The sequence below is a fragment of the Lonchura striata genome, chromosome 31 (genome assembly GCF_046129695.1).
Source record: "Lonchura striata isolate bLonStr1 chromosome 31, bLonStr1.mat, whole genome shotgun sequence".
Taxonomy (NCBI): domain Eukaryota; kingdom Metazoa; phylum Chordata; class Aves; order Passeriformes; family Estrildidae; genus Lonchura; species Lonchura striata.
The window spans coordinates 6,247,839-6,273,902 of record NC_134633.1 but is presented as its reverse complement, the minus strand read 5'-3'; the positions used below and the strand labels follow the sequence as shown (position 1 = coordinate 6,273,902).

At 58.7% G+C, this 26,064-nt stretch overlaps 1 protein-coding gene and 1 pseudogene across 1 annotated transcript in view; one reads left to right on the top strand and one right to left on the bottom strand.

Annotated features, from left to right (window-relative positions):
* The window catches only part of LTBP4 (latent transforming growth factor beta binding protein 4), a gene marked incomplete at its 5' end in the record, with an annotated part of 39,609 nt that extends 20,806 nt beyond the window's left edge, over positions 1 to 18,803 (top strand). The window contains 16 exon segments of the mRNA XM_077789131.1: positions 237 to 368; positions 1,021 to 1,146; positions 3,648 to 3,775; positions 3,851 to 3,876; positions 4,273 to 4,484; positions 5,071 to 5,139; positions 6,656 to 6,784; positions 9,066 to 9,212; positions 11,896 to 12,048; positions 14,469 to 14,625; positions 14,627 to 14,804; positions 16,327 to 16,333; positions 16,866 to 16,994; positions 18,485 to 18,543; positions 18,545 to 18,644; positions 18,790 to 18,803. Coding sequence (XP_077645257.1) covers positions 237 to 368; positions 1,021 to 1,146; positions 3,648 to 3,775; positions 3,851 to 3,876; positions 4,273 to 4,484; positions 5,071 to 5,139; positions 6,656 to 6,784; positions 9,066 to 9,212; positions 11,896 to 12,048; positions 14,469 to 14,625; positions 14,627 to 14,804; positions 16,327 to 16,333; positions 16,866 to 16,994; positions 18,485 to 18,543; positions 18,545 to 18,644; positions 18,790 to 18,803 — 1,766 coding nt within the window.
* Positions 18,804 to 19,544: 741 nt separating this feature from the next.
* Positions 19,545 to 25,592, bottom strand: LOC144247699 (potassium channel subfamily K member 6 pseudogene; annotated as a pseudogene).
* Between the last annotated feature and the right edge of the window lie 472 nt (positions 25,593 to 26,064).

Genomic DNA, 26,064 nt, shown 5'->3' with positions numbered 1-26,064 from the left:
CCCCATGTCTCCATCCCCATGTCCCCATTCCATGTCCCCATCCCCATGTCTCCATCCCCATGTCCCCATCCCCATGTCCCCATTCCATGTCTCCATCCCCATGTCCCCATTCCACGTCCCCATTCCACGTCCCCATCCCCATGTCCCCATCCCCATGTCTCCATTCCATGTCCCCATTCCATGTCCCCATTCCATGTCCCCATTCCATGTCCCCATCCCGACGTCCCCGACCCCAGACGTGGACGAGTGCCAGGAGTACGGGGCCGGGCTGTGCGGGGCGCAGCGCTGCGAGAACATTCCGGGCTCCTATCGCTGCGTGCCCGAGTGCCAGCCGGGATTCCGGCCCGGAGACGGCGGCGACTGCCTCGGTGAGGGGTTGGGATTGGGGTTTGGGATTTGGGATTTGGGATTTGGGATATGGGATTGGGATATGGGATTGGGATATGGGATATGGAATATGGGATATGGAATATGGGATATGGGATATGGAATATGGGATATGGGGTTGGGGTATGGGATATGGGGTTAGGAAATGGGATATGGGATATGGGATATGGGATATGAGATGATATGGGATATGGGATATGGGATATGGGATATGGGATATGGGATATGGGATTTGGGATTTGGGATTAGGATGGGGACTTGGGATATGGGATCAGGATTTGGGATATGGGGACTGGGCTGGGGACACAGGAACTGGGATGGGAATGGGAACGGGGATGGGAATGGGGACATGGGGACAGGAATGGACACAGGGATGGACACAGGGACAGGGATGGACACAGGGATGGACATGGGGACATGGGGACAGGGATGGACATGGAGACACGGGGACATGGGGACAGGGATGGACACGGGGATAGACATGGGGACACAGGGACACAGGGACACGGATGGACATAGGGATGGACATGGGGACATGGGGACTGGGCTGGGGACACAGGGGGACAAAGGCCAGCCCTGGGGGTGGCCAAGGACCTCGGGATGTCCCCAACCCCTCGTCCCACCCCGTGCCAGACGTGGACGAGTGCTCCAACGGGACCCTGTGCGGTGCCCACGCCACCTGCCACAACCTGCCCGGCTCCTTCCAGTGCGCCTGCGACCCCGGCTACGAGACCGCCCGACACGGCCACCACTGCGTGGGTACGGCCACCCACCCTGGGGACACGGCCACCACCCTGGGGACACCCAAATCCCAGTCCCTGTGTCCCCATTCCCATCCCATCCCAATCCCTGCGACCCCGGCACGGCCACCACTGCGTGGGTACGGCCACCCACCCTGGGGACATGGCCACCAACCCTGGGGACACGGCCACCACCCTGGGGACGCGGCCACCACCCTGGGGACATGGCCACCAAACCTGGGGACACGGCCATCCACCCTGGGGACACCCAAATCCCTGTCCCTGTGTCCCCATTCCCACCCCAAATCCCAGATTCCAAATCCCAAACCCCAAACCCCCCAAATCCCCAACCCCAAATCCCCCAAATCCCCAACCCCAACCCCAAACCCCCCAAACCCCCAAATCCCCAACCCCAAATCCCCCAAATCCCCAACCCCAAATCCCCCAAACCCCCCAAACCCCCAAATCCCCAACCCCAACCCCAAACCCCCCAAACCCCAAATCCCCAACCCCAAACCCCAAATCCCCAACCCCAAACCCCCAAATCCCCCAAACCCCCAAATCCCCAACCCCAAATCCCCCAAACCCCCCAAACCCCCAAATCCCCAACCCCAAATCCCCCAAATCCCCAACCCCAAACCCCCAAACCCCAAATCCCCAACCCCAAACCCCCCAAACCCCAAATCCCCAACCCCAAACCCCCCAAACCCCAAATCCCAAACCCCAAATCCCCCAAATCCCCAACCCCAAATCCCCCAAACCCCCCAAACCCCAAATCCCCAACCCCAAATCCCCCAAATCCCCAACCCCAAATCCCCCAAATCCCCAACCCCAAATCCCCCAAACCCCCCAAACCCCAAATCCCCCAAACCCCAAATCCCAAACCCCAAATCCTCAACCCTAACCCCAAACCCCCCAAACCTCAAATTCCCAACCCCAAAGCCCCCAAATCCCCAACCCCAAATCCCCCAAACCCCCCAAATCCCCAACCCCAAACCCCCCAAACCCCCTAAACGCCAAATCCCCAATCCCAAACCCCCAAATCCCCAACCCCAAATCCCAAATCCCCAACCCCAAACCCCTCAAATCCCCCAAATCCCCAACCCCAAACCCCCAAATCCCCAACCCCAAACCCCAAATCCCCAACCCCAAATCCCCGAAACCCCAAATCCCCAACCCCAAATCCCCCAAACCCCAAATCCCCCAAACACCCCAAATCCCCCAAATCCCCAAATCCCCCAAACCCCAAATCCCCAACCCCAAACACCCCAAATCCCCAACCCCAACCCCAAACCCCCCAAACCCCAAATCCCCAACCCAAACCCCCCAAACCTCAAATTCCCAACCCCAAATTCCCCAAATTCCCAACCCCAAATCCCCCAAATTCCCAACCCCAAACCCCCCAAACCCCCCAAATCCCCAACCCCAAACCCCAAATCCCCAATCCCAAATCCCCCAAATCCCCAACCCCAAACCCCCCAAACCCCCAAATCCCCAACCCCAAACCCCAAATCCCCAACCCCAAACCCCTCAAATCCCCCAAATCCCCAACCCCAAATCCCCCAAATCCCCAACCCCAAACCCCAAATCCCCAACCCCAAATCCACCAAACCTCAAATCCCCAACCCCAAATCCCCCAAACCCCCCAAACCCCCAACCCCAAATCCCCCAAATCCCCAACCCCAAACCCCCCAAATCCCCAACCCCAAACCCCCCAAACCCCAAATCCCAAACCCCAAATCCCCCAAATCCCCAACCCCAAATCCCCCAAACCCCCCAAACGCCAAATCCCCAATCCCAAATCCCCCAAATCCCCAACCCCAAACCCCCCAAACCCCCAAATCCCCAACCCCAAACCCCAAATCCCCAACCCCAAACCCCTCAAATCCCCCAAATCCCCAACCCCAAACCCCCAAATCCCCAACCCCAAACCCCAAATCCCCAACCCCAAATCCCCCAAACCCCAAATCCCCAACCCCAAATCCCCCCAATCCCCAACCCCAAACCCCCCAAATCCCCCAAACCCCAAATCCCCCAAACCCCAAATCCCCAACCCCAAATCCCCCAAACACCCCAAATCCCCCAAACCCCAAATCCCCAACCCCAAACACCCCAAACCCCAAATCCCCAACCCCAAACCCCCAAACCCCAAATCCCCAACCCCAAATCCCCCAAATCCCCCAAATCCCCCAAATCCCCCAAATCCCAAATCCCCAACCCCAAATCCCCCAACCCCAAACCCCCCAAATCCCCAACCCCAACCCCAAACCCCCCAAACCCCCAAATTCCCAACTCCAAACCCCCCAAACCCCAAATCCCCAACCCCAAATCCCCCAAACCCCCCAAACCCCCAAATTCCCAACCCCAAATCCCCCAAATCCCCAACCCCAAACCCCCCAAACCCCAAATCCCCCAAACCCCCCAAACCCCCAAATTCCCAACCCCAAATCCCCCAAATCCCCAACCCCAAACCCCCCAAACCCCAAATCCCCCAAACCCCCCAAACCCCCAACCCCGCAGACGTGGACGAGTGCCAGACGCTCCGCGGGGTTTGCGGGGCCGAGCGCTGCGAGAACGTCGAGGGCTCCTTCCTGTGCCTGTGCCCCGACTCCCGGCAGGAGTTCGACCCCGTCACCGGCCGCTGCGGGGCCCTCCCGACCCCCCAGATCCCCCAAATCCCCCAGGACCCCCAAACCAGACCCCAGCCACCCCAAATCCCCCAGAACCCCCCGAACGCCGACCAAATCCGGCCCCAAATACCCCAAACCAGACCCCAAATACCCCAAACCAGACCCCAAATACCCCAAACCAGACCCCAAACCCCACAAAACCCCCAAACCAGACCCCAAATACCCCAAACCAGACCCCAAACCCCACAAAACCCCCAAACCAGACCCCAAATACCCCAAACCAGACCCCAAACCCCCGAAATCAGACCCCATACCCCCGAAATCAGACCCCAACCCCCCCAAATCAGACCCCAACCCCCCGAAATCAGACCCCATACCCCCGAAATCAGACCCCAACCCCCCCAAATCAGACCCCAAACCCCCGAAATCAGACCCCAAACCCCTCAAATCAGACCCCAACCCCCCCAAATCAGACCCCATACCCCCGAAATCAGACCCCATACCCCCGAAATCAGACCCCAAAGCCCCGAAATCGGACCCCAAATCAGACCCCAACCCCCCGAAATCCCGCCCCACACCCCGCCCGGGGATTTTGGGGTGTCCTCGTGCTTCAGTAGGGCCTGCGGGGTCCTGGCCCCGAACGTCACCCGCCCGCAGTGCTGCTGCACCCTGGGGTGGGCCTGGGGGGCTCAGTGCCCCGGGCAGCCCTGCCCCACACCTGGCACAGGTGAGGGACACCCCAAAAACATTTGGGGTGGGGTTTGGGATCCCTGGGATACCCCAAAAAGCTTTGGGGTGGGATTTAGGGTGGATTTGGGGAATGAGGTGGATTTGGGGTGGATTTAGGGTGGATTTAGGGTGGGCACGGGGGGCTCAGTGCCCCGGGCAGCCCTGCCCCACACCTGGCACAGGTGAGGGACACCCCAAAAACATTTGGGGTGGGATTTGGGACCCCTGGGATACCCCAAAAAGCTTTGGGGTGGGATTTAGGGCGGATTTGGGGAATGAGGTGGATTTGGGGTGGATTTAGGGTGGATTTGGGGTGGGCCTGGGGGGCTCAGTGCCCTGCCCAGCCCTACCCCACACCTGGCACAGGTGAGGGACACCCCAAAAAACCTTGAGGTGGCATTTGGGGTCCATTTGAGGTGGATTTGGGGTGAATTTGGGGCAGATTTGGGACTCCCCAAAAACCGATTGGGGCAGATTCAGGGCGTGGAAAAGACAAAGGGGCTGGGGGGGCCCAAACAGAATTTTGGGGGGGTCCTGGGCAGAATTTTGGGGTCCCTGACCCCCCCATTCCCCCCCCCCCCCAGAGGCTCACCTGTCCCTGTGTCCCCATGGGCCTGGCCGTGTCCCCGAGACCCCCCAGGGTCCCCCCACAGGTGAGTCTGGGCCCCCCCAGGTGATTTTTGGGGGGTCCCTGTGATTTTGGGGGTGTCCTTGTGATTTTGGGGGTGCTCCCTGTCACCTTGGGGGTGTCCTTGTGATTTGGGGGTGTCCCTGTGATTTTGGGGGTGTCCTTGTGATTTTGGGGGTGCTCCCTGTCACCTTGGGGGTGTCCCTGTGATTTTGGGGGTGTCCCTGTGATTTTGGGGGTGTTCCCTGTCACCTTGGGGGTGTCCCTGTGATTTTGGGGGTGCTCCCTGTCACCTTGGGGGTGTCCCTGTGATTTTGGGGGTATCCTTGTGATTTTGGGGGTGTTCCCTGTGATTTTAGGGGTGTCCCTGTTATTTTGGGGGCATCCCTGTGATTTTTGGGGTGTCCCTGTGATTTTGGGGGGTCTCTGTCACTTTGGGGTGTCCCTGTGATTTTTGGGGTGTTCCCTGTCACCTTGGGGGTGTCCCTGTGATTTTGGGGGTGTCCTTGTGATTTTGGGAGTGCTCCCTGTCACCTTGGGGGTGTCCCTGTGATTTTGGGGGGGTCTCTGTCACTTTGGGGGTGTCCCTGTGATTTCGGGGGTGTCCTTGTGATTTTGGGGGTGCTCCCTGTCACCTTGGGGGTGTCCCTGTGATTTTGGGGGTGTCCTTGTGATTTTGGGGGGGTCTCTGTCACTTTGGGGGTGTCCCTGTGATTTTGGGGGTGTCCTTGTGATTTTGGGGGTGCTCCCTGTCACCTTGGGGGTGTCCCTGTGATTTTGGGGGTGTCCCTGTGATTTTGGGGGGGTCTCTGTCACTCTGGGGGTGTCACTGTGATTTTGGGGGTGTCCTTGTGATTTTGGTGGTGCTCCCTGTCACCTTGGGGGTGTCCCTGTGATTTTGGGGGTGTCCTTGTGATTTTGGGGGTGTTCCCTGTGATTTTGGGGGTGTCCCTGTTATTTTGGGGGCATCCCTGTGATTTTTGGGGTGTCCTTGTGATTTTGGGGGTGCTCCCTGTCACCTTGGGGGTGTCCCTGTGATTTTGGGGGTGTCTCTGTCACTTTGGGGGTGCTCCCTGTCACCTTGGGGGTGTCCCTGTGATTTTGGGGGTGTCCCTGTGATTTTGGGGGTGTCTCTGTGATTTGTGGGGTGTCTCTGTGATTTTGGGGTCCCCCTGTGATTTTGGGGTGCCCCCAGACGTGGACGAGTGCTCGCTGTTCGGGCCCGCGCTCTGCCGGGGGGTCCCTGTCACTTTGGGGGCGTCCCTGTGACTTTGGGGGGGTCCCTGTGACTCTGGGGGTGTCTCTGTGATTTGGGGGGTGTCTCTATGACTTGGGGGGTGTCTCTGTGATTTTGGGGTGCCCCTGTGATTTTGGGGTGTCCCTGTTTACTTTGGGAGTCCCTCCTTTGTTCCTGGGCGGGTCCCTGAGTGGGGGGGTCCCTGTCACTTTGGGGGGGTCCCTGTGACTCTGGGGGTGTCTCTGTGACTTGGGGGGTGTCTCTGTGATTTTGGGGTGCCCCTGTGATTTTGGGGTGCCCCCAGACGTGGACGAGTGCTCGCTGTTCGGGCCCGCGCTCTGCCGGGGGGGGCTCTGCGTCAACGCCGCCGCCGCCTTCAGCTGCTTCTGCCCCAGCGGCTTCTACTTCGAGCCGGAGCACCTGCAGTGCGTGGGTGAGCCCCTGCAGCTGCCAGGACCGGCCGGGACCTGCCGGGACCTGCCAGGACCTGGCTGTACCTGCCGGGACGTGGCTGTGTCCGTCTGTACCTGCCAGGACCTGGCTGTGTCCATCTGTACCTGCCAGGACCTGCCAGGACCTGTCTGTGTCCGTCTGTACCTGCCAGGACCTGGCTGTGTCCGTCTGTACCTGTCTGTGTCCGTCTGTACCTGCCAGGACCTGGCTGTGTCTGTCTGTACCTGGCTGTGTCCGTCTGTACCTGCCAGGACCTGGCTGTGTCTGTCTGTGTCCGTCTGTACCTGTCAGGACCTGGCTGTGTCCTTCTGTACCTGCCAGGACCTGGCTGTGTCCATCTGTACCTGCCAGGACCTGGCTGTGTCCATCTGTACCTGCCAGGACCTGCCGGGACCTGACAGGACCTGTCTGTGTCTGTCTGTACCTGCCAGGACCTGTCTGTGTCCGTCTGTACCTGGCTGTGTCTGTCTGTACCTGCCAGGACCTGGCTGTGTCTGTCTGTGTCCGTCTGTACCTGTCAGGACCTGGCTGTGTCCTTCTGTACCTGCCAGGACCTGGCTGTGTCCATCTGTACCTGCCAGGACCTGTCAGGACCTGGCTGTGTCCGTCTGTACCTGCCAGGACCTGCCAGGACCTGGCTGGACCTGCCAGGACCTGTCTGTGTCCGTCTGTACCTGGCTGTGTCCGTCTGTACCTGTCAGGACCTGGCTGTGTCTGTCTGTGTCTGTCTGTACCTGCCAGGACCTGGCTGTGTCCATCTGTACCTGCCAGGACCTGGCTGTGTCCGTCTGTACCTGCCAGGACCTGGCTGTGTCTGTCTGTACCTGGCTGTGTCCGTCTGTACCTGCCAGGACCTGGCTGTGTCCGTCTGTGTCTGTCTGTGTCCGTCTGTACCTGTCAGGACCTGGCTGTGTCCGTCTGTACCTGGCTGTGTCCGTCTGTACCTGCCAGGACCTGGCTGTGTCTGTCTGTACCTGCCAGGACCTGGCTGTGTCCGTCTGTACCTGGCTGTGTCCGTCTGTACCTGCCAGGACCTGGCTGTGTCCGTCTGTACCTGGCTGTGTCTGTCTGTACCTGCCAGGACCTGGCTGTGTCTGTCTAAAGTCACCTTATACCCCAAAATCCTTCTAAACCTTCCCAAACCGCCCCTAAACTCACCTGAAACACCCCAGACTCCACCCAAATCCTCTTAAATCGCCCCAAAACCGCCCAAATCCCCCCAAATCCCCCCTAAATCGCCCCAAATCCCCTAAAACCGCCCCAAATCCCCCTTAAACCACCCCAAAACTCCCCCCAAATCCCCCCGTAAACCGCCCCAAATCCCCCCCAAAACCGCTCCAAACCCCCCAAATACCCCCCAAAACCCCCCAAATCCCCCCAAATCCCCTAAAACCGTCCCAAATCCCCCCAAATCCCCCTTAAATCGCCCCAAATCCCCCCCAAACCACCTCAAATCCCCCCAAAACCTCCCCAAATCCCCCCCAAATCCCCCCAAACCACCCCAAATCCCCCCCCAAATCCCCCCCAAATCCCCCCAAACCACCCCAAATACCCCCCCAAACCACCCCAAATCCCCCCAAATCCCCCCCAAACCACCCCAAAACCCCCCAAATCCCCCCCAAAACCTCCCCCAAACTCCCCCAAATCCCCTCTTAAACCGCCCCAAAACCTCCCCAAATCCCTCCTTAAACCGCCCCAAATCCCCCCCAAATCTCCCCAAATCCCCCCCCAAACCACCCCAAATCCCCCCAAAACCACCCCAAATCCCCCCAAAACCCCCCAAATCCCCCCAAACCACCCCCAAACCCCCCAAATCCCCCCTTAAACCTCCCCCAATCCCCCCCAAAACCGACCCCAAACCCCCCAAATCCCCCCCAAACCACCCCAAATCCCCCCCAAACCCCCCCAAATCCCCCCAAACCACCCCAAATCCCCCCCCAAATCCCCCCCAAATCCCCCCAAACCACCCCAAATACCCCCCCAAACCACCCCAAATCCCCCCAAATCCCCCCCAAACCACCCCAAAACCCCCCAAATCCCCCCCAAAACCCCCCAAATCCCCCAAATCCCCCCTTAAACCGCCCCAAATCCCCCCCAAATCCCCCCAAACCACCCCAAATCCCCCCAAATCCCCCCCAAACCACCCCAAATCCCCCCAAATCCCCCCAAAACCCCCCCAAACCCCCAAATCCCCCAAAACCCCCCAAATCCCCCCCAAACCACCCCAAACCCCCCAAATCCCCCCAATTTTGCCCCCCCAGACAACGACGAGTGCGCGGCGGCCGAGGCCGAGCCGTGTTTGGGGGGGCTCTGTGTGAACACGGTGGGCTCCTACCTCTGCTCCTGCGCCCCCCCGCTCATCCTCGACCCCTCCCAGCGCCGCTGCGTGGCCAACGACTCCAGCCCGGGTGGGTTTTGGGGGGCTCGGGGGTCCCCGATATCGGGGGGGGTGAGGGGAGCCTGGTTTGGGGGGATACAGAGGGGTTTTGGGGGGTGTAATGGGGTTGGGAGGGGATTTGGGGGGTTAGGAGGGGATTTGGGGGGGTTAGGAAGGGGTTTTGGGGGGCTCAGGGGGGGTTTGGGGGTATAATGGGGTTTTGGGGGGGTTAGGAGGGGTTTTGGGGGGATTCAGAAGGGTTTTGGGGGGTATAAAGGGTTAGGAGGGGATTTGGGGGGGTTAGGAGGAGTTTTGGGGGGATTCAGAAGGGTTTTGGGGGGTATAAAAGGGTTAGGAGGGGATTTGGGGGGTTAGGAGGGGGTTTGGGGGGTTAGGAGGGGTTTTGGGGGGGTTAGGAGGAGTTTTGGGGGGATTCAGAAGGGTTTTGGGGGGTATAAAGGGTTAGGAGGGGATTTGGGGGGGTTAGGAGGAGTTTTGGGGGGATTCAGAAGGGTTTTGGGGGGTATAAAAGGGTTAGGAGGGGGTTTGGGGGGTTAGGAGGGGGTTTGGGGGGTTAGGAGGGGTTTTGGGGGGGTTAGGAGGAGTTTTGGGGGGATTCAGAAGGGTTTTGGGGGGTATAAAGGGGTTGGGAGGGGATTTGGGGGTTAGGAGGGGTTTTGGGGGGGTTTAGGATGGGTTTTGGGGGGCCCGGGGGTCCCCGATATCGGGGGGGGTGAGGGGAGCCTGGTTTGGGGGGATACAGAGGGGTTTTGGGGGGTGTAATGGGGTTAGGAGGGGTTTTGGGGGGGGTTAGGAGGGGTTTTGGGAGGGTTAGGAAGGGGTTTTGGGGGGCTCAGGGGGGGTTTGGGGGGGTTAGGAGGGGTTTAGGGGGGTTAGGATGGGTTTTGGGGGGGTTAGGAGGGGTTTTGGGGGGATTCAGAAGGGTTTTGGGGGGATTCAGAAGGGTTTTGGGGGGTATAAAGGGGTTAGGAGGGGTTTTGGGGAGGTTTAGGATGGGTTTTGGGGGGCTTAGGGAGGGTTTTGGGGGGTTAGGATGTGTTTTAGCGGGGTTAGGAGGGGATTTAGGGGGCTTAGGGAGGGTTTTGGGGGGCTCGGGGGTCCCCGATATCGGGGGGTTGAGGGGGGCCTGGTTTGGGGGGATACAGAGGGGTTTGGGGGGTGTAATGGGGTTAGGAGGGGTTTTGGGGGGGCTCAGGGGGGGGTTTGGGAGTTTAGGATGGGTTTTAGGGGGGTATAAAGGGGATAGGAGGAGTTCGGAGGGGAGTTTTGGGGTTCAGCACCCCCAAATTAAGACCCCTCCCCAAATTTCCGCCCCCCAGAGGGGTCGGTGGCCGTGTGCTGGCAGAGCTCACCTGAGGTTTTGGGGTCACCTGGGGATTTTGGCGTTTCCTGGGGTTTCAAATGATGGCGATTTTTGGGGTTCCCCATAACGGGGGTGAATTTTCGGGGTTCAGCACCCCCAAATTAAGACCCCTCCCCAAATTTCCGCCCCCCAGAGGGTCGCTGGCCGTGTGCTGGCAGAGCTCACCTGAGGTTTTGGGGTCACCTGGGGATTTTGGGGTTACCTGACTTCCCTATTAACGGCGTTTTTTGGGGTTCCCCATAACGGGGGTGAATTTTTGGGGTTCAGCACCCCCAAATTAAGACCCCTCCCCAAATTTCCGCCCCCCAGAGGGGTCGCTGGCCGTGTGCTGGCAGAGCTCACCTGAGGTTTTGGGGTCACCTGGGGATTTTGGCGTTTCTTGGGGTTTCAAATGATGGCGATTTTTGGGGTTCCCCATAACGGGGGTGAATTTTTGGGGTTCAGCACCCCCAAATTAAGACCCCTCCCCAAATTTCCGCCCCCCAGAGGGTCGCTGGCCGTGTGCTGGCAGAGCTCACCTGAGGTTTTGGGGTCACCTGGGGATTTGGGGTTACCTGACTTCCCTATTAACGGCGTTTTTTGGGGTTCCCCATAACGGGGGTGAATTTTTGGGGTTCAGCACCCCCAAATTAAGACCCCTCCCCAAATTTCCGCCCCCCAGAGAGGTTTTGGGGTCACCTGGGGATTTGGGGTTACCTGACTTCCCTATTCACGGCGATTTTTGGGGTTCCCCATAACGGGGGTGAATTTTTGGGGTTCAGCACCCCCAAATTAAGACCCCTCCCCAAATTTCCGCCCCCAGAGGGGTCGGTGGCCGTGTGCTGGCAGAGCTCACCTGAGGTTTTGGGGTCACCTGGGGATTTTGGCGTTTCTTGGGGTTTCAAATGATGGCGATTTTTGGGGTTCCCCATAACGGGGGTGAATTTTTGGGGTTCAGCACCCCCAAATTAAGACCCCTCCCCAAATTTCCGCCCCCCAGAGGGGTCGCTGGCCGTGTGCTGGGCAGAGCTCACCTGAGGTTTTGGGGTCACCTGGGGATTTTGGGGTTACCTGACTTCCTATTAACGGCGTTTTTTTGGGGTTCCCCATAACGGGGGTGAATTTTTGGGGTTCAGCACCCCCAAATTAAGACCCCTCCCCAAATTTCCGCCCCCCAGAGGGGTCGGTGGCCGTGTGCTGGCAGAGCTCACCTGAGGTTTTGGGGTCACCTGGGGATTTTGGGTTACCTGACTTCCCTATTAACGGCGATTTTGGGTTTCCTATAACGGGGGTGAATTTTTGGGGTTCACCACCCCCAAATTAAGACCCCTCCCCAAATTTCCGCCCCCAGAGGGGTCGCTGGCCGTGTGCTGGCAGGAGGTGGGGCCGGACCTGGTGTGCGGGCGGCCGCGGCGAGCGGCGCCGGTGACCTACACCGAGTGCTGCTGCCTGTACGGGCAGGCGTGGGGCATGGAGTGCGCGCTCTGCCCCGCCCCCCACTCCGGTGAGACCCCTCCCCAAAATTCGGGACCCCCCAAATCCAACCCCGGGACCCCCCAAATCCAGCCCCGAACCCGAGCGGGGCGGGGAAGGGGCTGGAACGAACGTGGGACTGGGACCAGTAAAGGGAACTGGGAGCACTGGGGGGATGTGGGACCCCCAAAATGGGCACAGCCGGACCGTGCCCCCCACTCCGGTGAGACCCCCCCCCTCAAAATTCGGGACCCCCCCCCAAATTCGGGACCCCCCCCCAAATCCAGCCCCGGGACCCCCCAAATCTAGCCCTGAACCCGGGGAGTGGACTGGGACTGGGACCAGTAAAGGGAACTGGGAGCACTGGGGGGATGTGGGACCCCCAAAATGGGCACAGCCGGACCGTGCCCCCCACTCCGGTGAGACCCCCCCCCAAATTCGGGACCCCCCCCAAATCCAACCCCGGGACCCCCCAAATCCAGCCCCGGGACCCCCAAATCCAGCCCTGAACCCGGGGAGTGGACTGGGACTGGGACCAGTAAAGGGAACTGGGAGCACTGGGGGGATGTGGAACCCCCAAAATGGGCACAGCCGGACCGTGCCCCCCACTCCGGTGAGACCCCCCCCCAAAATTCGGGACCCCCCCCAAATTCGGGACCCCCCCCAAATCCAGCCCCGGGACCCCCAAATCCAGCCCGAACCCGGGGAGTGGACTGGGACTGGGACCAGTAAAGGGAACTGGGAGCACTGGGGGGATGGAGTGCGCGCTCTGCCCCACCCCCCACTCCGGTGAGACCCCCCCCCCAAATTCGGGACCCCCCCAAATCCAGCCCCGGGACCCCCAAATCCAGCCCTGGGACCCCCAAATCCAGCCCTGAACCCGGGGAGTGGACTGGGACTGGGACCAGTAAAGGAAACTGGGAGCACTGGGGGATGTGGGACCCCCAAATGGGCACAGCCGGACCGTGCCCCCCACTCCGGTGAGACCCCCCCCCTCAAAATTCGGGACCCCCCCCCCAAATTCGTGACCCCCCCCCAAATCCAGCCCCGGGACCCCCAAATCCAGCCCTGAACCCGGGGAGTGGACTGGGACTGGGACCAGTAAAGGGAACTGGGAGCACTGGGGGATGTGGGACCCCCAAAAAACCCCAAAAAATCCCCCCAAAAAAACCCCACAAAACTCCCCCAAACCGCCCCAAAAATCCCCCCAACCCCCCCAAAAACCCCCAAAACCCCTCAAAAAAACCCCCAAAACCCCCCAAAACCCCCCCCAAACCCCCCCAAAACCCTCCAAAAAACCCCCAAAACCCCCCCAAAATCCCCCAAAAACCCCCCAAAATCCCCTAAAAACCCCCCCAAAATCCCCCAACCCCCCCCAAAATCCCCTGAAAACCCCCCAAAAACCCCCCAAAAACCCCCAAAAAAAAAACCAAACCCACCCAAAAACCCAAAAAAATCCCCCCCAAAAAACCCCAACCTCCCCAACACAAAACCCCCACAAACCCCCCCAACCCCCCCAAAAAAACCCAAAAATCCCCCCCAAAAACCCCCCAAAACTCCCCAAAACCCCCCCAAAAACCCCCCCAAAAAACCCCCCAAAAGCCCCCCAAACCCCCCAAAAATCCCCCCAAAACCCCCTAAAACCCCTCAAAAAAACCCCCCCAAACCCCCCCAAAAAACCCCAAAAAATCCCCCCAAAAAACCCCCCCAAAAATCCCCAACCCCCCCAAAATCCCCCCAAAAAACCCAAAAAATCCCCCAAAAAAACCCCAAAAACCCCCAAAATCCCTCAAGAAAAACCCCAAAACCCCCCCAAAACCCCCCCAAAAACCCCCCAAACCCCCCCAAAAACCCCCTAAAACTCCCCCAACCCCCTCCCAAAAAACCCCCAAAACCCCTCAAAAAAACCCCCAAAACCCCCCCAAAACCCCCCCAAAAAACCCCCCAAAAAACCCCCCAAAAGCCCCCCAAACCCCCCAAAAATCCCCCAAAACCCCCTATAACCCCTCAAAAAAACCCCCCAAACCCCCCCAAAAAACCCCAAAAAATCCCCCCCAAAAAACCCCAAACTCCCCCAAAAAATCCCCCCCAAAAAACCCCCCAAAACTCCCCAAACCCTCCAAAAATCCCCCAAACCCCCAAAAAATCCCCCCAAAACTCCCCAAACCCCCCAAAACCCCCCAAAATCCCCCAAAACCCCCAAAAATCCCCCAAAACCCCCAAACCCCCCAAAACCCCCCAAAATCCCCCAAAACCCCCCAAAAATCCCCCAAAACCCCCCAAAAACCCCCCAAAACCCCTCAAAAAACCCCCAAAACCCCCCCAAAAACCCCCTAAAAATCCCCCAACCCCCTAAAAACCCCCCAAACCCCCCTCAAACCCCCCAATTCCGCGACCCCTCCCCAAATTTCGGGGTCCCCCCCAACCCCCCCATTTTTTCCCCCCCCCCAGACGACTTCGAGCTCCTCTGCAACGTCCTGCGACCCCCAAACTTCGCCCCCCCGCCGCTGCCCCCCCTCTACGACCCCTCCCCAAATTTCCCCCATCTCCCCCCCCCCAATTCGGGCCCCTCCCTTACGGGGGTCCCCCCGAATTTTTTGGGGGGTTCCCCCCCCCCGCTACGAGCCCTTCCCTTTCGGGGGGGGCGGGGCAGGGCTGGGGGACCCCCTGTACGCCCCTCCCCCCCCGCCCCTCCCCCCTCGCGGGGCGGATTTTGGGGACCCCCGGGGGAGGGGACCCCGATTGGAGCCCCCCGACCCCCGCGGGGACCCCCCCTGGAGCCCCCAGGCCCTCGGGACCCCCGAGGAGGAGGAGGAGGAGGAAGGTCAGGGGGGGTTTGGGGGGTTGGGGAATTTGGGGGGGGTTTGGGGGGTTTGGGGGGATTTTGGGGAATTTGGGGGAATTTTTGGGGGGATTTGGGGGAGGTTTTGGGGGAATTTTGGGGGAATTTTGGGGGGATTTGGGGAAATTTTGGGGGAGGTTTTGGGGGAAATTGGGGAATTTTTGGGAATTTTGGGAGTTTTGGGAAATTTTGGGGGAATTTGGGGAGTTTTTGGGGGGATTTTGGGGAGTTTTGGAGGAGTTTTGGGGGGATTTTGGGGAGGTTTTGGGGAATTTTGGGAGGTTTTGGGGGGATTTTTGGGAAGGTTTTGGGGGGATTTTGGGATTTTTTTTCGGAATTTTGGGGAGTTTTGGAAGAGTTTTGGGGGGATTTTTGGGAAGGTTTTGGGGAATTTGGGGAACTTTTGGGAAATTTGGGAGTTTTGGAGTTTTGGGAAATTTTGGGGGAATTTGGGGAATTTTTGGGAATTTTGGGGAAATTTTGGGGAATTTTGGGGCAATTTGGGGAATTTTGGGAATATTGGGGAGGTTTTGGGAAATTTTGGGAATTTTGGGGAGTTTTGGAGGATTTTTGGGGGAATTTGGGGAATTTTTTGGGAATTTTGGGGGAATTTTGGGAAATCTTGGGGGAATTTGGGGAATTTTTGGGAATTTTGGGGAGTTTTGGAGGATTTTTGGGAAGATTTTGGGGAGGTTTTAGGAAATTTTGGGGAATTTGGGGAATTATTGGGAAGGTTTTGGAAATTTTGGGAGAATTTGAGGAATTTTTTGGGAATTTTGGGGAGTTTTGGGGGATTTTGGGGAGTTTTGGAGGAGTTTTGGGAGGATTTTGGGGAGGTTTTGGGGGAATTTGGGGAATTTTTGGGAATTTTGGGGAGTTTTGGATGAGTTTTGGGAAGATTTTGGGGAAATTTTGGGGAGGTTTTGAGAAATTTTGGGGGAATTTGGGGAATTTTTGGGAATTTTGGGGAGGTTTTGGAGGAGTTTGGGGGGTATTTTGGGGAGGTTTTGGGGGATTTGGGGATTTTTTTGGGGGGTTTTTGGAGGGATTTTGGAAATTTTTCTGGAAGTTTCGGGGGAATTTCGGAGGTTTTGGGAATTTTGAGATTTGGGAATTTTGAGGAGATTTTGGGGAGGCTTCAGGGATTTTTTTCGGGGGAGGGATTTTTGGGGTTTTTTGGGGGAGTTTTTGGGGGGTTCTGGTTTTTTTGTTTTTTTCAAGTTTTGGGATTTTTTGGGGTTTTATTTTTGGTTTTTCGGGGTCTCTGAAGCCCCCTCCCCAATTTAGGGTCGCGGTAGGAATTCCTGAAAGAGGGGAGGAGAATTAATTTGAATTTTTGGGGTTTTGTGTTTTTTTTAATCAGGTTTTGGGTGGCTTTTTTTTTTGGTTTTTTGGGTTTTTTTGGGGGATTTTTTTGGGGTTTTTTTTGGTTTTTCGGGGGTCTCTGAAGCCCCCTCCCCAATTTAGGGTCACGGTAGGAATTCCTGGGAGAGGGGGAGGAGAATTAATTTGGATTTTTGGGGTTTTGTGGTTTTTTTAATCAGGTTTTGGGTGGGGTCTTTTTTGTTTTTTTGGGGTTTTTTGGGGGATTTTTTGGGGTTTTTTTGGGTTTTTTGGGGGGGTCTCTGAAGCCCCCTCCCCAATTTAGGGTCACGGTAGGAATTCCTGGGAGAGGGGGAGGAGAATTAATTTGAATTTTTGGGGTTTTGTGGTTTTTTTTGTCAGGTTTTGGGTGGGGTTTTTTTTTGTTTTTTTGGGGTTTTTTTGGGGGATTTTTTGGGGGTTTTTTTGGGTTTTTGGGGGGGTCTCTGAAGCCCCCTCCCCAATTTAGGGTCGCGGGAGGAATTCCTGAAAGAGGGGGAGGAGAATTAATTTGAATTTTTGGGGTTTTTTTTCGGGTTTTGGGTGGGGTTTTTTTTGGTATTTTGGGTTTTTTTGGGGGGTTTTTTAGTTTTTTTTTTTTTTGGGTTTTTTGGGGGGTCTCTGAAGCCCCCTCCCCAATTTAGGGTGGCGGCAGGAGGAGTGCGGGGTGCTCAGCGGCTGCACCCATGGGCGCTGCGTCCGCCTGGGCGACGCCTTCACCTGCGCCTGCGACCCCGGCTTCCGCCTGGAGCCCGCCCGGCTCGACTGCCTCGGTGAGACCCCCCCCAAAATCCCCGAGACCCCTCCCCAAAATCCCCCAAATCCCTGGGGAAAAACCCAAATCTTGAGAACCCCGAAATCCCTGGGGAAAAACCCCAAATATTGGAAAAAACCCCAAATTTTGAGAGCTCCAAACCCCTGGAAAAACCCAAAAAAATCCCTGAGACCCCTCCCCAAAATCCCCCAAATCCCTGGGGAAAAACCCAAATCTTGAGAACCCCGAAATCCCTGGAAAAAAACCCAAATATTGGAAAAAAAAACAAATATTGGAAATAAACCCAAATTTTGAGAGCTCCAAACCCCTGGAAAAACCCAAAAAATCCCTGAGACCCATCCCCGGAAAAATCCCTGAGACCCCTCCCCAAAATCCCCCAAATCCCTGGGGAAAAACCCAAAAAAATCCCTGAGACCCCTGCCCAAATTCCCCGAGACCCCTCCCCAAAATCCCCGAGACCCCTCCCCAAAATCCCCCAAATCCCTGGGGAAAAACCCAAAAAAATCCCTGAGACCCCTGCCCAAATTCCCCGAGACCCCTCCCCAAAATCCCTGAGCCCCCTCCCCAAAATCCCCCAAATCCCTGGGGAAAAACCCAAACCTTGAGAGCCCCGAAATCCCTGGAAAAAAACCTCAACATCCCTGAAAAAAACCCTAAATGTTGAAAATAAACCCCAAATTTTGAGAGCTCCAAACCCCTGGAAAAACCCAAAAAATCCCTGAGACCCATCCCCGGAAAAATCCCTGAGACCCCTCCCCAAAATCCCCCAAATCCCTGGAGAAAAACCCAAATATTGGAATAAAACCTAAATTTTGATAGTTCCAAACCCCTGGAGAACCCCAAAATCCCTGAGACCCCTCCCCCTAAAACCCCAAATCCCCCATTTTTACCCTAAATCCCCCTTTCAACCCCAAATTTCCCCCAAATCTCCCTAAAACCTCAAATCCCCATTTTTAACCCCAAATCTCCCCCTTTTAACCCCAAATCTTCCCTAAAACCCCAAATCCTCATTTTTAACCCCAAATCTCCCCCTTTTAACCCCAAATCTCCCCCTAAAACCCCAAATTTCCCCTTTCAACCCCAAATTTCCCCCAGATCTCCAATTTTTAACCCCAAATCTCCCCTTTTAACCCCAAATTTTCCCCCAAATCCCCCCTTTTAACCCCAAATTTCACCCCCAGACGTGGACGAGTGTTTGGGGGTGCCCCCACAGCCCCAATACCCAAATCCTCCCCTTTTAACTCCAAATTTCCCCAAATTCCCCCCTTTTAACCCCAAATTCCCCCTTTAACCCCAAATTTCCCCAAATCCCCCCTTTTAACCCCAAATCCCCCTTTAACCCCAAATTTCCCCCAAATCCCCCCTTTTAACCCAAATTTCCCCAAATCCCCCCTTTCAACCCCAAATCCCCCCTTTTAACCCCAAATCCCCCCTTTTAACCCCAAATTTCCCCAAATTCCCCCCTTTTAACCCCAAATCTCCCCCCAGACGTGGACGAGTGTTCGGGGGTCCCGCCGCCGTGCCGCCCCGGGCGCTGCCTCAACACCCCCGGGCTCCTTCCTCTGCCTGTGCCCCCCCGGGACCCCCCCGGCGCGGGACCCCCCCCGCTGCCCCCCCCCGCCTGAAGCCCCCTCCCCATATTTATTGCGTGCCTTCGTTTTCGATCCAAAAAAATACAAAAAGAAATATAAAGGGATTTTTTTTTTTTTTTTTTTGGGGGGGGTGGGTGGGGGGGGGATTTATTTCTACCCCCCCCCCAAATTAAGGGGGTGTCTCCCCCCTCCCCAACTCAGCCTCGTGGTTGTGACCCCCCCCCCCCCACCCTTTACAAAAGGGGAGGGGGGAATTTGGGGACCCCTCCCCATATTTTTACTGAATAAAGGTTTTATATAAAAAAAAAAAAAAGGAGTTTTGGGTGGGTTCTGTTTTTTGAACGCTCCCCATTTTTTTTGGGGAGGGGGGTGCAGGTAAGACCCCCCCCCCCCTTAAAGGAACTGGGAACGCCCCCCATGGAATTGGGACCACCCCTATGGAACTGGGATTTCCCCCCCCCAAAATTGAGATATCCCCACCCTCCCCCCAGAACAGGGAACCCCCTCCCCCCAAAATTGGGACCCTTTTGGCACTGGGACCCCTCCCAAAAATTGGAAACCCCCCCCCCAAAACCCACAGAACGAAGGCGTTGACCCCAACCCCCTTTGGGGACCCTTCATTGTGGCGTCTCCCCTCCCAGTGTCCCCTCCCAGTGCCCCCCAGTATCTCCAGTGTCCCCTCCCAGTGCCCCCCAGTATCCCCAGTGCCCCTCAGTATCTCCAGTGTCCCCTCCCAGTGCTCCCCAGTATCTCCAGTGCCCCCCAGTATCTCCAGTGTCCCCTCCCAGTGCCCCCCAGTATCTCCAGTGCCCCCCAGTATCTCCAGTGTCCCCTCCCAGTGCCCCCCAGTATCTCCAGTGTCCCCTCCCAGTGCTCCCCAGTATCCCCAGTGCCCCCCAGTATCTCCAGTGCCCCCTCCCAGTGCCCCCCAGTATCCCCAGTGCCCCCCACCGTTGCTACGCGCTGACGTGCCCCCCCCGGTCATCTTTGGCCCCGTCCCTCGTCCCCTCCAACAAGCCGGCCCCTTCTTCGCCGTCGGCGTCGCCGTCCGGCGCCGGCGCCGTGCCGGGGACGCCGTGGAGCTCGGCCACGTGGCGGAAGGTCTGGGCCAGCAGCAGGACACCCGTGACCCCCAGCAGCAGGTACGCTGTGGGGCGCGGGCGTGAGCGGCGAGGTGGCGGGGACGCGGCGGGACGCGGCGGGACGCGGCAGGACGCGACAGAACCCAACGGGACCCAACAGGATGTGATGGAACGCAACTGAACCCAACGGAACACAACGGGACCCCAACGGGACGTGATGGAGCCCAACAGAACCCAATGGGGTATGGTGGGACCCAACGGAACCCAACGGAACCCAATGGAACCCAACGGGGCATGATGGAACCCAACAGAACCCAACGGAACTCAACGGGATGTGATGGAACCCAACAGAACCCAACGGGACCCAACAGGATGTGATGGAACGCAACTGAACCCAACAGAACCCAACGGGACCCCAACGGGACGTGATGGAGCCCAACAGAACCCAATGGGGTATGGTGGGACCCAACGGAACCCAGCGGAACCCAACGGGGCATGATGGAACCCAACAGAACCCAACGGAACTCAACGGGATGTGGTGGAACCCAACAGAACCCAACGGGACCCAACAGGATGTGATGGAACGCAACTGAACCCAACAGAACCCAACGGGACCCCAACGGGACGTGATGGAGCCCAACAGAACCCAATGGGGTATGGTGGGACCCAACGGAACCCAGCGGAACCCAACGGGGCATGATGGAACCCAACAGAACCCAACGGAACTCAACGGGATGTGGTGGAACCCAACAGAACCCAACGGGACCCAACAGGATGTGATGGAACGCAACTGAACCCAACAGAACCCAACGGGACCCCAACGGGACGTGATGGAGCCCAACAGAACCCAATGGGGTATGGTGGGACCCAACGGAACCCAACGGAACCCAACGGAACCCAACGGGGCATGATGGAACCCAACAGAACCCAACGGAACTCAACGGGATGTGGTGGAACCCAACAGAACCCAACGGGACCCAACGGGACCCAATGGGATGTGATGGAACCCAAGAGAACCCAACAGAACCCAATGGAACCCAACAGAACCCAACGGAACCCAACGGAACCCAATGGGGCATGATGGAACACAACGGAACCCAACAGAACCCAACAGGACGTGATGGAACCCAACAGAACCCAATGGAACCCAATGGAACCCAACAGAACCCAGCGGAACCCAACGGGGCATGATGGAACCCAACAGAACCCAACGGAACCCAACAGAACCCAACGGGGCATGATGGAACCCAACAGAACCCAGTGGAACCCAACGGGACCCAACGGGATGTGATGGAACCCAACAGAACCCAACGGAACCAAACGGGACATGATGGAACCCAAAAGAACCCAGTGGAACCAAACGGGACGTGATGGAACCCAAAAGAACCCAACGGGGCATGATGGAACCCAACAGAACCCAGTGGAACCAAACGGGACGTGATGGAACCCAACAGAACCCAACAGAACAAAACGGGACGTGATGATGGAATGCAACACAACCCAAAGGAACTCAATCGGACCCAAAGAAACTCAACAGAACCAAACAGAACCCAACAGAACTCAACGGGATGTGATGGAACCCAACGGAACCCAGCGGAACCAAACGGAACCCAAAGGGACATGATGGAACCCAACAGAACTCAATGGGATCAGATGGAACTCAACAGAACCCAAAGAAACCCAACGGGACATGATTGAACCCAATAGAACCCAATCGGACCAGACAGAACCCAACAGAACCCAACGGAACTCAACGAGATGTGATGGAACCCAACAGAACCCAAAGGAACCCAATGGGACATGATGGAACCCAACGGAACCCAGCAGAACCCAATAGGACCAGATGGAACCCAAAGGAATCCAATGGAACCCGATGGAACCCAACAGAACCCAAAGGAACCCGAAGGGACATGACAGGACCTGATGGGACCCAATGGAACCCAAAGGAAACCAATTGGACATGACAGAACCCAATGGAACATGGCAGAACCCAACAGGACCTGATAGGACCCAAGAGAACCCAATGGAACCCGAAAGAACCTAATGGGATGTGATGGAACCCAACGGGACATGACAGAACCCAATGGAACCCAACAGGACCCAATGGAACCCAATGAGCCATCAAAAACCCAACTCAACCCACCCAAACTCCAAAAACCCAACCCACCCAAAACCCAACTAAACCAAACCCAACCCACCCAAAACCCAACAAAACCCAACAAAACCCAACTAAACCCAACCCAACCCACCCAAACCCCAACTCAACCCATCCAAACCCCAAAAACCCAACCCAACCCACCCAAAACCCAACTAAACCCAACTAAACCCAACCCACCCAAAACCCAACTAAACCCAACCCAACCCACCCAAACCCCAACCCAACCCACCCAAACCCCAAAAACCCAACCCAACCCACCCAAAACCCAACTAAACCCAACTAAACCCAACCCACCCAAAACCCAACAAAACCCAACTAAACCCAACCCACCCAAAACCCAACTAAACCCAACCCAACTCATCCAAACCTCATCTAAACCCAACCCACCCAAACCCCAAGAACCCAACCCAACCCACCCAAAACCCAACAAACCCCATCTAAACCCAACCCAACCCACCCAAAACCCAACAAAACCCAATTAAACCCAACCCAACCCACCCAAACCCCAACCCAACCTCCCCAAACCCCACCAAAACCCCAAGAACCCAACCCAGCTCCTCAACCCTTCCAACTCACCGGCCACCGCCACTTGGTAGAGCTGCCTCAGCGGCCACGGCGCCGGGCCGCCGCGCCGGGCCGGCACCAGGTCACCGAAGCCGACGGTGCAGAGCGAGATGACGCAGAAGTAGACGGCGTCCAGGTAGCTCCAGGTGGCCTCCAGCAGATAGAAGGCGGCGGCTGGGAGGAGCACCAGGACCACCAGGGCGACCACCAGGAGGCCCAGGAGGTGGGCGCGGGCGGCGCCGCGCCGGCTGTAGCCCCACCGCGCCTGCAGGTAGCCGCGGGGCCGCTGGGCCAGCGGGCCGGCCAGGCGGCGAGCGGTGGCCGCCAGAAGGAACATGGTGGCCGGGACCCCCACGGCGGCGTAGGCGGCGCAGAAGGCTTTGCCGGCGGCGGAGAGCGGCGTCACCGAGCCGTAGCCTCGGGGGAGACACCGGGAGGGTCATGGGGGGACCCCTGACTCAATCTGGGGGGGGTTGGGGGTCTTGGGGTGGATTTGGAGGGGTCTTGGAGATCGGCTGGGTCTTGGGAGTCTTGGGGTGGAGGGGATTTTGGGAGGTTTTGGTAGTTTTTTGGGGTCCTGGGGGTCTTGAGGGTCATGGAGGTCTTGGGGTGGCTGGAGGGTTCTGGGGGGTCCTGGGGGTTTTGGGGGTTTGGGGGTCTTAGAAGTCACCCAGGTCTTGGGGGGTCCTGGGGTAGATGGGGATTTTGAGGGTCCTGGGGGTCTTGGACATGCTGGGGGTCTTGGAGATCTTGAGGGTCCTGGGGACTTGAGAGTCTTGAAGGTCATGGGGGTCTTGGGGTGGGGTTCTGGGGGGGTTCTGGGGGTCTTGGTGGTCTTGGGGATCTTGGGAGTTCTTGGGATTGTGGAGGTCCTGGGGGTCTTGGGAGTCCTGGGGGTCTTGGTGGTCATGGGGGTCTTGGGGTGGGGTTCTGGGGGGGTTCTGGGGGTCTTGGGGATCTTGGGAGTTCTTGGGATTGTGGAGGTCCTGGGGGTCTTGGGAGTCCTGGGGGTCTTGGTGGTCATGGGGGTCTTGGGGTGGGGTTCTGGGGGGGTTCTGGGGGTCTTGGTGGTCTTGGAGATCTTGGGAGTTCTTGGGATTGTGGAGGTCCTGGGGGTCTTGGTGGTCATGGGGGTCTCAAGGGTCTTGAGATCATGGGGGTCTTGGGGGTCTTGGAGATCCTGGGGGTCTTGGGGAATTGGGGGGTCTTGGGGGGTTCCTGGGGGGTCTTGGAGATCCTGGGGCTCCTGGAGAGCTGGGGGGTCTTGGGGGGTCTTGAGGATCGTGGGAGTCCTGAGCGGTCTGGGGGTCCTGGGGGATTTGGGTGTTTTGGGGGGTCCTGGGGGTCTTGGGGAATTGGGGGGTCTTGGGGGGTCTTGGAGGTCTTGAGGCTCCTCAAGAACTGGGGGGGGGTTCTTGGGGTTCAGGGTGGCCTTGGGATTATGGGGGATTATGGGGGGCTTGAGGAACATGGGGGTCTTGAAGAACTTGGGGGTCTTGAGGAACTTGGGGGTCTTGAAGAACTTGGGGGTCTTGAGGAACATGGGGGTCTTGAGGAACATGGGGGTCTTGAAGAACTTGGGGGTCTTAGGCTGGCTGGAGGGGTCCTGGGGGTCCTGGGAGTCCCAAATCCTGGGGGGTCCCGGTGGGTCCCGGGGTCTCTGGGGGGTGCCCTGGGGTTCCCGGGGGTGTTTTGGGGGGTCCCGGGGGTCCCCTGAGGATCTGGGGGTGTTTTGGGGGGTCCCCTGAGAGTCTGGAGGGTGTTTTGGGGGGTCCCGGGGGTGTTTTGGGGGGTCCCGGGGGTCCCCTGAGGGTCTGGAGGGTGTTTTGGGGGGTCCCGGGGGTGTTTTGGGGGGTCCCGGGGGTCCCCTGAGGGTCTGGAGGGTGTTTTGGAGGGTCCCGGGGGTGTTTAGGGGGTTCTGGGGGTCCCCTGAGGGTCCCGGGGGTGTTTTGGGGGGTCCCGGGGGTCCCCTGAGGATCTGGGGGTGTTTTGGGGGGTCCCCTGAGGGTCTGGAGGGTGTTTTGGGGGGTCCCGGGGGTCCCCTGAGGGTCTGGGGGGTGTTTTGGGGTTCCCGGGGGTGTTTTGGGGGTCCCGGGGGTGTTTTGGGGGGTCCCTGGGGTGTTTTTAGGGGTCCCGGGGGTCTCCTGAGGGTCTGGGGGGTGTTTTGGGGTTCCCGGGGGTGTTTTGGGGTTCCCGGGGGTGTTTGGGGGGTCCCGGGGGTCCCCCTGAGGGTCTGGAGGGTGTTTGGGGGTTCCCGGGGGTGTTTTGGGGTTCCCGGGGGTGTTTGGGGGGTCCCGGGGGTCCCCCTGAGGGTCTGGAGGGTGTTTGGGGGGTCCCGGGGGTGTTTTGGGGGTTCCCGGGGGTGTTTGGGGGTTCCCGGGGGTGTTTTGGGGGGTGCCGGGGGTGTTTTGGGGGGTGCCGGGGGTGTTTTGGGGTTCCCGGGGGTCCCCTGAGGGTCTGGAGGGTGTTTTGGGGGGTCCCGGGGTTGTTTTGGGGGTTCCCGGGGGTGTTTTGGGGGTCCCGGGGGTGTTTGGGGGGTTCCGGGGGTGTTTTGGGGGGTCCCGGGGGTGTTTTGGGGTTCCCGGGGGTCCCCTGAGGGTCTGGAGGGTGTTTTGGGGGGTCCCGGGGGTGTTTTGGGGTTCCCGGGGGTGTTTTGGGGGTTCCCGGGGGTGTTTGGGGGGTCCCGGGGGTCCCCTGAGGGTCTGGGGGGTGTTTTGGGGGGTTCCCGGGGGTGTTTGGGGGGTCCCGGGGGTTTTTGGGGGTTCCCGGGGGTGTTTTGGGGGTCCCGGGGGTGTTTGGGGGTTCCCGGGGGTGTTTTGGGGGTCCCTGGGGTGTTTTGGGGCGTCCCGGGGGTGTTTGAGGGGTCCCGGGGGTGTTTTGGGGGTCCCGGGGGTGTTTGGGGGGTCCCGGGGGTGTTTTGGGGGTCCCGGGGGTGTTTGGGGGGTCCCGGGGGTGTTTTGGGGGTCCCGGGGGTGTTTTGGGGGTCCCGGGGGTGTTTGGCGGGTCCCGGGGGTCTCACCCACGGTGGTCAGCAGGGTGACGATGAACAGGAGGGTGCTGGCCACGTCCCACTCGCCGCCGTCGGGGGTCCCGGGGGTCTCGGGGGTCGCGGGGGTCCCCTCAAGGGCCCACAGCCCCAGGACCCCCAAAAACACCAACCCCGCGTAGGCGACCCCCAAAAACAGAGCCCCCCGCCCCATGGCCCCCCCCACCCCCACCCACCGCGACCCCAAAGCAACCCTGAGACCCCCCAAAAGACCCCCGAAACCCCCCAAAAGACCCCCGGGATCACTCAAAGACCACCGGGGTCGCTCAAAGACCACCGGGACCCCCCAAAAGACCCCCGGGATCACTCAAAGACCCCCGGGATCCCCTCAGAGACCCCCGGGACCCCCAAAAGACCCCCGAGAACCCCCCCAAAAGACCCCCCCAAAAGACCCCCGGGATCACTCAAAGACCCCCGGGACCCCCCAGAAGACCCCCGGGAACACCGGGATCCCCTCAAAGACCCCCGAAATCCCCTCAGAGACCCCCCGGGACCACTCAAAAACCCCCGAGACTCCCCAAAAGACCCCTGAAAGACCCCCGGGACCCCCCAAAAGACTCTCGGGACCACCGGGATCCCCTCAGAGACCCCCGGGACCCCCGCCCGTCCCTCACCGGTGCCCGCCC